Genomic DNA, 12,215 nt, shown 5'->3' on the forward strand with positions numbered 1-12,215 from the left:
GTTGCACCCTTACTTACAATTCATTATGAATTGAAAATGGGGGACCCTGATGTAAACAAGACGAAAGTCTTTCTCTGGTCTGCATCCCCTTAACAATTGTGTGTATTGAGCCGTACTGTATTGTACCCATTCTGCAATATGTTAATAAAATGTTCATTCAATCAATCAATCTGCACGGTGATTGATTGCATGAACATTTTATTAACAGATTCTTTGTGGATCTAGCCCTGAGTCTCTTGTCACTCTTCCTATTCATCACTGGTAGGACAGACCAAGTCTAGTCACTAATCATAATTCTTCCTGCACAAGCTTGACACGGTCAGAATGTCAAAGATGTCCTTACAATTCTTAGAGCAAACAATACTAGTACTGTCCTCTCTGGGAATGATGTCATTGTATTACCAAAAAGAACAGGTGTAGATTATGGCAGCCAGAGAGGCTACTTAGTATCCTTCTCTCAGAGAGAAGATATTGAAGAGAGTCAGGGGCCTTATGACTTATAGTCATAGGAATTGTGTCAAATTGTGTTTCCCACACATAGTCACGATGAAGGGTCTCTTTAAAACTAGTGCACTTCGATTAGGTTAGTTCTCCTTAAGATTTATAAGTTTATGAACGGACCCAGTATTTTCGTCGTCTTAGACTTAAAGAAGTGTATTCTCTCCATTTTTACAACTGTAAGCCTCTCATTGAGCCACCTCTGACAGCAGAGAGGGGGAGGGGGATTTCATTTTCTTGGCCCGCAACCATTCCAAACATTAAGACCAGTTGTTCCTCATACCTGGTTCACATAGCAGCCGCTGAGCATCCAGAGAGAGCTGGTTCCGAGTCAGATGGAATGTCCTTTTCAGGGACTTTAGAAAACCATTTAAATATACTTGATCAAAAGATGTGTAGAAGAGGACATAACCAGAAAATATGTACTAATGAGCCGTCTGCCATTCTAGACCATCATCACATAATGGAGAGACTGTAGGATTCATTTTAGTTTTCAGTTTAGTTTTTGAGTAGTGAAGAAGCCTGTGCAGGATTTTATATTGAATATCTAGCATTCTTTTCCTGCTACCTTCAAATCACAGACTATGTCAAAGATAACATCCTGAATTTCCACTATTATTACTATTATTCATTTCCACTATTATTAATATGTTCTACTCTATCCACTCCACTATTATTACTATGTTCTAATCTATCCATTCCACTATTATTACTATGTTCTACTCTATCATTCCACTATTATTAATATGTTCTACTTTATCCATTCCACTATTATTAATATGTTCTACTCTATCCATTCCACTATTATTACTATGTTCTACTCTATCCATGCCACTATTATTACTATGTTTTACTCTATCCATTTCATTATTATTACTATGTTCTATTCTGTCCATTCCACTATTATTATGTTCTACTCTATCCATTCCACTATTATTATGTTCCACTCTATCCATTTAACTATTATTACTATGTTCTACTAATCTACTCTATCCATTCCACTATTATTACTATGTTCTACTCTATTATTATTACTATTTCAATTATTATCTTTTCTGCCTGTACAGAAATGACACCTGCATTTCCCCAAGGGGTTACTTGACTTGATCTAACTTTAATCTATTCTAGATAATCTAGATAATCCTTCAATTTCATTGTCGTTTGGAGGGCATTCCAGGTGTTGGAAGCTGTTTTTCCTAGTTCAGAGCATACTCAATGAACCCTAAAAAGTAATTTGAACAAGAATAGGTTCCAAGATTCCAGTGTTGTGATCTAAGGGGGAAGCTTACCAATAAGAGCTTTACAAATAAACAAATACCAATGATAGTTACACCTTTCAACTAGAGAAGGCCATCCATCCTTTTCATAAAGGACACAGTGGTGGGTATCATATCTGTCACCAGTAATACATCTGAGGGCAGAATGATGGACTGAATCCAGAGGTTTAAGAGTTGAAGTGAAGCCGCTTTGTGCCTATAAATCACATCACCATAGTCCCAAATGTATAAGCTTCAACATGATTAACTTGGAATGTAACAGAGTGCACCCATGGACAAAGAGCCACTGAATGTTTTAGAAAAGTTTTGATAACATACAGTATATAAACAGCTGACACATTTTTATTCAGGGGATAGCTAAGTGGGTGTTGTTGAATGAGTTGTGTGTATGTACGGTAAGTATACTTGAAGACTTGGATATACTTGGATTAAGATAGCCTACCTACGTATATGTTCAATGTAGGCTTTATTATGGTGAAGAAATTGATGCCAAGTTAAGGTTGATTTTATAGTTTAGTCATTAATTGTCAGTGTACAATTGGCGCACCTGGAAGCTCACTGCTTCACATAAGAATATGTGATGCTTCACGATTAGGCCTGTGGTTTAGAAACCACCATGTACCATGATGAAACCACGTGAGTCAAATGTATTGTCATTACATCGAACAAGTACAGTACAACTAAAATAAGTTTGACATCCAACCAGAGTGCAAATGTAACAGTAAAGTGTAACAGTAATATAGTGAACACATTGTGTTTGATATCCTAATCTAGTAAACTAAAGTTTAGTTCCTGAAATATGAAACGTGGGAGCGAATTATATCTTGTGCTCATGAATTAACCAAAAGGGTTGGAACGGATTGAATCTTGTGCACACAATATAGTAAAACGTGGCCTCAATATATATAAATATACTGTATGTATTTCCTCTCTATCAAACTCCGGGGCTGTAGTTGTGTGTAGCTCTGTAGTTGTCAGCTCCAGTGTTAATGTTCTGTAGTTGTCAGCTCCAGTGTTAATGCTCTGTAGTTGTCAGCTCCAGTGTTAATGCTCTGTAGTTGTCAGCTCCAGTGTTAATGCTCTGTAGTTGTCAGCTCCAGTGTTAATGCTCTGTAGTTGTCAGCTGCAGTGTTAATGCTCTGTAGTTGTCAGCTCCAGTGTTAATGCTCTGTAGTTGTCAGCTCCAGTGTTAATGCTCTGTAGTTGTCAGCTCCAGTGTGCAGGCTCTGCAGTTGTCAGCTCCAGTGTTAATGCTCTGTAGTTGTCAGCTCCAGTGTTAATGCTCTGTAGTTGTCAGCTCCAGTGTTAATGCTCTGTAGTTGTCAGCTCCAGTGTTAATGCTCTGTAGTTGTCAGCTCCAGTGTTAATGCTCTGTAGTTGTCAGCTGCAGTGTTAATGCTCTGTAGTTGTCAGCTCCAGTGTTAATGCTCTGTAGTTGTCAGCTCCAGTGTTAATGCTCTGTAGTTGTCAGCTCCAGTGTGCAGGCTCTGTAGTTGTCAGCTGCAGTGTTAATGCTCTGTAGTTGTCAGCTGCAGTGTTAATGCTCTGTAGTTGTCAGCTGCAGTGTTAATGCTCTGTAGTTGTCAGCTCCAGTGTGCAGGCTCTGTAGTTGTCAGCTCCAGTGTGCAGGCTCTGTACTTGTCAGCTCCAGTGGATTTTTTTGCAAACAGGTAAAATTACTTCCTGAAAACTGTGAAAATGTAATTGTATTAGGGTCCTTCTCACCATAGATCTATGTATAATTAGTATGATTTATAGACAAAAATGCAGTCTTCCCTGAATGATGCCACTGCTGGTCGTGGTTGACTATTTATATATATACAAGGTGTGTACTACAAAGTAAGATTAATAAGAGAAAATCAATATCAAATATCACTAAAATATGCATAGCTGTATTGTGTTGATTGGACTAAAGCCCAGTCCGGAATCAATGTGCAGTGAAGAACCTTCTCCTCTGTTTATCGCTACTGGTATTTCTTTATTTCTTTATTTCAGATCCCCATTAGTCACTGCCTCAGCAGCGACTATTCTTCCTGGGGTCTGGATACAAACATATAAAAATTAAACAAGAATAATCAATAAAACAACATTGTTATGGTTTGACACCGACCCCAAACGCTAACGACACAAAGAGAGTTGTTTCAGAGTTGCCAAAAACTAGGGCTTGTTTTATTTCACAAAATAGCAGCAAGAACTTGGTTGAAAACAGACAAAGACTGGGATACAAGCATTAGAAGAATGTTGCTGCTCTGCAGCTTCTCCCGGGAAGGTCCGTCTGAGGAATCTGACAGTGACGTCAGAGCCGCTCTGCAGAATCCTCTCGGCAGCTCTCCGAGGTGGTAACGGGACCGAGAGAGAGAGAGAGTGGGTTAGCTCAGAGTACAGTTGGGAACAGACAGGTGACAGGAGAAGTGACTTGTCCCAAACAGATAATCCAAGTGACTGAATCTTCGGTGTAAATACACTGTGAGCAATGTTCCAACAACAATCCCAGTGCTAGAATCTTCGGTGCGAATACACACAGTGAGCGATGTCCCAATAATAATCCAAGTGATAATATCTTCGGTGTGAATACACACAGTGAGCGATGTCCCAATAATAATCCAAGTGATAATATCTTCCCAAAGAACAATCCAAAAAGCAGGCACAGGGTGAGTGACAGACTGAACAAAAAGCAGGATCTCTTCAGTGTTTACACACACGAAAAATGATAGGGTCAAAAGACTGTCTTGCAAAACTCACCCAGGCGCTGTGCGTAAAGAGAGCAGAATCAAACAGGGCGAGCGCGTCGCCACGGGGAACGGGTTGTCCAAGCGGAATACTTCTTGAGTGTCCTGGGAGGCAAAGCACAGGGAACAACAGGCAAGGAAGGAACGGCAAATGCTGATAATATATCAAAACGATCCAACAACACTTGATGGGGAATCGGGGTATATATAATCAAAAGGAATGCTTAATGACAAGCTGTGACAGCTGCGGGATGAGATTGACAAGCGTGTGGTTGGGGAAGCACCAATCAAACGGCGTCTACAGGAAGAAGCGTGTGAAGAGGAGAATGCAATTAATTAACAGAAAACCTAAAGGAACAGAGCGAGTAGGCTTAAAGGAACAGAGCGAGTAGGTGAGCAGCGGACAAAAACCTCACAGTACCCCCCCCTCCACGGGAGCCACCCGGCGACCAGGCCGACCTGGCTCGTCCGGATGGGCACGATGGAAGTCCGTGATCAGGCCGGGATCCACGATGAGCTGTCGGGAGACCCAGCTCCGCTCCTCCGGGCCGTAACCCTCCCAGTCCACCAGGTACTGGAAACCCCGACCCCGCCGTCGAACGCCCATCAACCGGCGGACCTGCCACTGGGGGTGACCATCCACCATCTCGGGAGGTGGAGGATCAGGAGCTGGAGGCATCAGGGGACTGAGGGAGACAGGCTTAACCCGGGAGACATGGAAAACGGGGTGAATGTGCATGGACGCAGGAAGTTTCAGACGCAGAGCCGCCGGACTGAGTACCTTCAGAACCTCGAAAGGTCCGACGAAACGGGGGTTAAGCTTCTTGGCCGAGGACCGAAGCGGGAGGTCCTTCGCGGAAAGCCACACCCTCTGCCCAGGGTGGTACGTCGGCGCAGGAACCCGGCGCCGGTCGGCCCCACGACAGGCGCGCTCAGATGTCCGGAGCAGCGCGGTCCTGGTGATCTCCCAGACCCGTCGGCAGCGGTCGAGGTGGACCTGCACGGAGGGAACTGCCACCTCCGTCTCCTGTGCGGGGAAAAGAGGGGGTTGGTAGCCCAGGGAAACCTCAAAAGGTGAGAGGCCGGTGGCGGAACTGACCATGGATTTGATGGAGTACTCGACCCAGGGAAGGAAACGGCTCCAGGAAGCTGGTCTCTCGGCTGCCACACACCGAAGAGCAGACTCCACGCTCTGGTTCATCCTCTCCGTTTGTCCGTTAGTCTGGGGATGATAACCAGAGGAAAGACTGACCGTCGCCCCCAATCCCTTGCAAAAGGCCCGCCATACCTGGGAGGTGAACTGGGGCCCCCGGTCAGAGACGATGTCCTGGGGAAAACCATGAAGGCGGAACACGTGGTGAGTCAGGAGGTCCGCCGTCTCGGCCGCCGAGGGAAGCTTGGAAAGGGCCACGAGGTGAACCCCCTTGCTGAATCGATCCACCACGGTCAGAAGGCAAGTGTTCCCCTGGGAGGAGGGAAGACCTGTGACAAAGTCTAGCGCCACATGTGACCAGGGACGGCTCGGAACGGGAAGTGGCTGTAACAGCCCGGAGGGGGCCTGGTGCGAGGCCTTGCTGCGGGCACAGACCGCGCAGGCCAATACAAACTCCTTGACGTCGTTCCGCATGGTGGGCCACCAGAAACGACGAGCCAGGAAGGAGAACGTGCGATGAACGCCCGGGTGGCAGGCGAACCGGCTGGTATGGCCCCACAGCAGCACCCGGGACCGGACAGAGTCGGGGACGAAGAGACGATGAATCGGTACGTTGCCTGGAGCACGCTGGAAGCGTAGGGCACGTCTAACCACCCCCTCGATGCCCAAGGTGATGGCTCCTACCACCCTGGCCTCCGGGAGGATGGGAGTCGGGTCCTCAGAGGGTGGAGCCCCCTTGGAGTGTAACCGGGACAGGGAGTCGGCCTTCGTGTTGCGGGAACCAGGACGAAAAGTCAGCGAGAAGTCGAACCGACTGAGGAAGCTGGCCCATCTCGCCTGCCGACCGTTGAGGCGCTTGGAAGCGCGGATGTACGTCAGGTTCTTGTGGTCCGTCCAGATGGTAAATGGCTCCTCGGCCCCCTCAAGCCAATGACGCCACTCCTCCAAAGCAGCCACGACCGCCAGCAGCTCCCGATTGCCGATGTCGTAGTTCCTCTCGGCAGGGAGGAACCGACGCGAGTAGAAGGCGCACGGATGTACCTTCTGGTCCGTTACCGAACGCTGGGATAAGACAGCCCCCAGTCCAGTATCCGAGGCGTCCACCTCAACGATGAACTGTCTCTTGGGGTCAGGGTGGAGCAAGATCGGGGCGGAAGTGAACCTCTTCTTGAGGGAGCGGAACGCAGCACATGCCGCTGGGGACCAGTCGAACGGCAGGGCGGGAGAGGTCAGTCTGGTAAGTGGCTCCGCCACTTGACTGTAGTTCCGGATGAACCTTCGGTAGAAGTTGGCGAACCCGAGGAAACTCTGTAACTCCTTCCGAGAGGTGGGTTCAGGCCATTCCTCCACAGCTTGGATCTTGCGAGGATCCGCTCGGGTCAAGCCCTTCTCCACGATGAAGCCCAGGTAGTCGACGGAGTCGGAGTGGAAACGGCACTTCTCCGCCTTGACGAAGAGCCGATTGTGGAGGAGGCGCTCCAGCACACGGCGGACATGCTGGATGTGCTCCTCGAGGGTCTTGGAGAAGATGAGGATGTCATCCAGGTACACCACCACAAACTCCTCCAGCATGTCACGAAGGACATCGTTCATGAGCGCCTGGAATACCGCCGGGGCGTTGGTGAGGCCGAACGGCATCACCAGGTACTCGTAGTGGCCCCTGGGGGTCTTGAAGGCGGTCTTCCATTCATCGCCCTCACGGATACGGACAAGATGGTAGGCACTCCGGAGGTCCAGCTTGGTAAAGACGGTAGCCTGGGTGAGAGGCTCGAAGGTGGAGTTCATGAGAGGAAGAGGGTACTTGTTCTTGATAGTGATCTCGTTGAGCTGGCGATAGTCGATGCAGGGTCGAAGGTCCCCGTCCTTCTTCCCAACAAAGAAGAAACCGGCCGCCACCGGGGAGGAGGAAGGCCGAATGAGTCCTGCTTCCAAGGACTCAGAGATGTACTGATCCATCGCCTTCTTCTCCGGAACGGTCAGACTGTAGAGGCGGCTGCCGGGAAGGGGAGCCCCTTGGCGGAGGTCGATGGTGCAGTCGTAAGGACGGTGGGGTGGAAGGGCCTGAGCCCTGGACTTACTGAAAACCTCCATGAGGTCGTGGTACTCGGGGGGTATGGTTGAAGAGTCTGGAGGCGACTCACCAACGGGTCTCCGGGGCGGGGGACAGGACGCCGCCTGTAGACACTGGGCGTGACAGGAGGAGCTCCAGCCCTTGATGGTACCGGAGGACCAGGCGATGTGGGGCTCGTGCAGCGCGAGCCAGGGCCTACCCAGGACCACCGGGACAAGAGGGGATCGGGTGATAAGGAACTGGATTCTCTCAACGTGGTTCCCAGCGATGGTCAGCACGACAGGGCAGGTGCGTTGAGAGATGTCGGCCAGGCGGTGTTGGTCCAATGCGAAGATCTCCAAAGGCCTCACTAGGTCCTCAAGTGGAATGTTGGCCCGGGTAGCAAACTCGAAGTCGAGGAAACTCTCGTCTGCCCCAGAGTCGATGAGTGCCTCCACCGTGGCCCGTTGGTCCGCCCAGGCCAGGGTGACGCTCATCAGATGGCCAGGTGGTGCACGGCTCTGGGAATGAGAAAAACGGCTCACCAGGATTTCCCGGGGTCTCGGCGAGCCTGATCTTTTGGCCGGGTGGGGCAGTTGGCGATTCGGTGTCCCTCCCGACCGCAGTAGAGGCAGAGACCGGACCTGAACCTCGCCTCACGTTCAGCCTGGCTCAGATGAGAGCGTCCCAGCTGCATGGGTTCCTCCTCGCGAACCGAACGGGAGGGTAAGCTACCACCAGTCGTGTTGAGGGCAGGGCGACCAGCAGTAACGTCATGAGTACGGGGGGTCCGGAGTCCCTCAGGAGGTACCTGTCGGGTCCTCTCACGCCTTCTCTCCTGGAGGCGTCCGTCGATGCGAATGGCGAGGCTGAACAGGTCCTCGAGGGAGTCAGGCTCCTCCCGGGTCGCGAGCTGGTCCCTGACTGCGTCACTGAGCCCCCTCATGAAGGTTAGACGAAGTGCTGGGTCGTTCCAACCGCTCTCCAACGCCGCCAGTCGAAACTCCAGGACGTAGTCTGTTACCCCGCCGCTCCCCTGCCGGAAGGTACCCAACCGGGCTCCAGGGTCCAGACCACGGGCTGGATGGTGGAACACCCTGCGGAGCTCAGCCACGAAGTCTGGATAGGAGAAACAAAAGTCTGCATCCATTGCCCAGGAGGAAGTGACCCACTGGGCTGCCCGGCCTGAGAGCAAGTTTGTCATATAGGCCACTCGGGCTCCTTCTGAAGTGAATCGACTGGGTTGATGACGGAAAACCAACTCACATTGCATGATGAATGTGGCACACTCCTCGGGGTTGCCGTCGAACAGCCGTGGGACGGAGAGACGGGGTTCCCGAGGTGCGGGATCGTGAAGCGCGGGGCCTGCTGGGGCTGCGGGGGATGCTCCTGCCAATGTTCCTGAAGGAAGTGGGGGTACAAGTAAAGCATTAACGGTGTCGCTCAGCGTGTGAAGATGAAGGAGTATACTTGACTGTTGTCCTGCCAGAGCGGCCAGGGACCCTTGAATAGGCTGGACCTGTTCCCTGAGTTCATGCACCGCAGCCGCAGCCCTCTCTAGTTGGTGACTGTGATCCTTGGTCAACTCGATCTGACCAGCTAGTGCTGTTCTGACTCTCTCTGTGTCGGCTGGGGTCGTCATATTGGTTGGATCGTAATGTTATGGTTTGACACCGACCCCAAACGCTAACGACACAAAGAGAGTTGTTTCAGAGTTGCCAAAAACTAGGGCTTGTTTTATTTCACAAAATAGCAGCAAGAACTTGGTTGAAAACAGACAAAGACTGGGATACAAGCATTAGAAGAATGTTGCTGCTCTGCAGCTTCTCCCGGGAAGGTCCGTCTGAGGAATCTGACAGTGACGTCAGAGCCGCTCTGCAGAATCCTCTCGGCAGCTCTCCGAGGTGGTAACGGGACCGAGAGAGAGAGAGAGCGGGTTAGCTCAGAGTACAGTTGGGAACAGACAGGTGACAGGAGAAGTGACTTGTCCCAAACAGATAATCCAAGTGACTGAATCTTCGGTGTAAATACACTGTGAGCAATGTTCCAACAACAATCCCAGTGCTAGAATCTTCGGTGCGAATACACACAGTGAGCGATGTCCCAATAATAATCCAAGTGATAATATCTTCGGTGTGAATACACACAGTGAGCGATGTCCCAATAATAATCCAAGTGATAATATCTTCCCAAAGAACAATCCAAAAAGCAGGCACAGGGTGAGTGACAGACTGAACAAAAAGCAGGATCTCTTCAGTGTTTACACACACGAAAAATGATAGGGTCAAAAGACTGTCTTGCAAAACTCACCCAGGCGCTGTGCGTAAAGAGAGCAGAATCAAACAAGGCGAGCGCGTCGCCACGGGGAACGGGTTGTCCAAGCGGAATACTTCTTGAGTGTCCTGGGAGGCAAAGCACAGGGAACAACAGGCAAGGAAGGAACGGCAAATGCTGATAATATATCAAAACGATCCAACAACACTTGATGGGGAATCGGGGTATATATAATCAAAAGGAATGCTTAATGACAAGCTGTGACAGCTGCGGGATGAGATTGACAAGCGTGTGGTTGGGGAAGCACCAATCAAACGGCGTCTACAGGAAGAAGCGTGTGAAGAGGAGAATGCAATTAATTAACAGAAAACCTAAAGGAACAGAGCGAGTAGGCTTAAAGGAACAGAGCGAGTAGGTGAGCAGCGGACAAAAACCTCACAAACATAAAAAACAAAACAAATATCAATAAAACACCAATCAAATATACAAACAATTATAGAACATTAAACCAATCAAAATCAGACATACAAACAAATATGTATGCCAAATTTTCTAATATAGAACAATAACAAATATACATCTATGGTCTATGGTACATCTATTACATTGGATTGAAGGTATTTTTCACTGTTCACTGACTGAGCTATTGACACAAAACTGAGAATATATGACTACTAAATATGAGCTTTACATTTATTTTCCTGTTGCAAATAATATATTCATGTTTTTATTGTTCGCTACATTGGTGGAAAATGGACTTGTATTTTGAGTTGCACAGTTCAAAGAAGAAACATAGTCGTCACTGGTATAAAAAAAAGTATACCAAAATACACTCGTAATTACTGGTTATCAAGACATTATCAAGCTGTGATTTTTGACTGAGGTTAGAATGATTGTCAAGTCCCTTTAATGAACAAGTTCACAAGTTGTGTGTGAGTGCCTGTCGGGCAGGCAGGCGGAGGTCTTTCCTGAGGGTGGGTGGTGGTGGAGGAGGGAGTGTGTGTAGTGAGCTGTCTGGGCCTGTACACCTACAGTACGTCTGCCGCTCCCTTTATGAGTGACTTTATGAGTAACTGTAGCAAACTGTTACGACATGATCTTTGTCTGTCTGAGTCTCCGTGGTTCAGGTTCTTGGCACGTGTTCCCTAACGAGCTGTGGGAGAGCTGTCTGTTCTCAGACCTGTTGTGACTGTGAATTGGTCATAATGTGACACAAAATCCTGTTATGCTGATGCTAATACCCACTATGTGGCTGCAGGGTCTTCAAGTATATATTCAAACAGATATATACTCACACTCTAAACTTCAAAGACTACCCAGGTGCAGACCCTGATGCTTGTAGAGGAGTGGTGTGGGCCCCCTCCCCTTTCCTCTTTTTTTCTTATGTATTTTCTTGTTTGTTTTTGCTTTGTTTGTTCATACTGTGTGTGTGTGGTGCTGTTTGTTGGTATGTGATTTTCTTTTTTTCATGATCAGTGTTGTTTTCTTTTTTCATGTCCTGGGGATGTGGGGATGGTGGGTGTCCTGGGATTGGGAGGGGCTAGGTAGGGAGGGCGGTTGAGCTGGCAGTGGGATTGGGGGGGGGGGGGGATGGGGGGGGTGTTTAATTATCTATACATTTTTTGTGGAGTTTGTACGTTTGAAAAAAGTGAAAATAAATCAAAAACAATTAAAAAAGGTGTAGCCTAAAGGGAAATGGGGATGTTTCTGACGGCACCTTGGTGTGTTTGTTAGGCATCCTGTGGAACCTGTCCTCCAAAGACAACCTGAAGGAGAAGCTGGCCAGGGAGACTCTGTCTGAACTCACCGAGAGGATCCTCGTCCCTCTGTCGGGCAGCGAGGGCGGAGAGATCGAGCAGAGTCCCTCTGAGACGGACATCTACTACAACACCACAGGATGTCTCAGGTACAGATGACACCCCTGGCTTGCACATTTAATGTATTTGTCCCCACTGTCTATTGGAAAATGATGATATTTACTGTTAAGAAGAATAGTTGTCAATAGATATGGCCTAGTTCATATTCTACATTAGTTGTCTTATTGCCCAGCCAATAAAGACATGCATTATACCAAACACCAACCAAAATGTTCTAATTCAGCCAGGAAATCATGATCTGGAAAAAGTATTATTTGTATTATTAATTATTATTATTATTATTATTATTATTATTATTATTATTATTATTATTATTATTATTATTATTATTATTATTATTATTATTATTATTATTAT

The 12,215-nt window shown here is 48.1% G+C and overlaps 1 protein-coding gene across 1 annotated transcript in view; it reads left to right on the top strand.

Moving 5' to 3' along the window:
- Nucleotides 1-12,215, top strand: part of pkp3a (plakophilin 3a) — a 60,612-nt gene that overhangs the window by 29,882 nt on the left and 18,515 nt on the right. The window contains exon 6 of the mRNA XM_084335545.1: nt 11,716-11,887. Within this exon, the coding sequence (XP_084191671.1) occupies nt 11,716-11,887 (172 nt within the window). The remainder of the gene's footprint in view (nt 1-11,715; nt 11,888-12,215) is intronic.

The sequence above is a fragment of the Notolepis coatsorum genome (assembly GCF_963971535.1).
Source record: "Notolepis coatsorum genome assembly, chromosome: 18".
Classification (NCBI taxonomy): Eukaryota; Metazoa; Chordata; class Actinopteri; order Aulopiformes; family Paralepididae; genus Notolepis; species Notolepis coatsorum.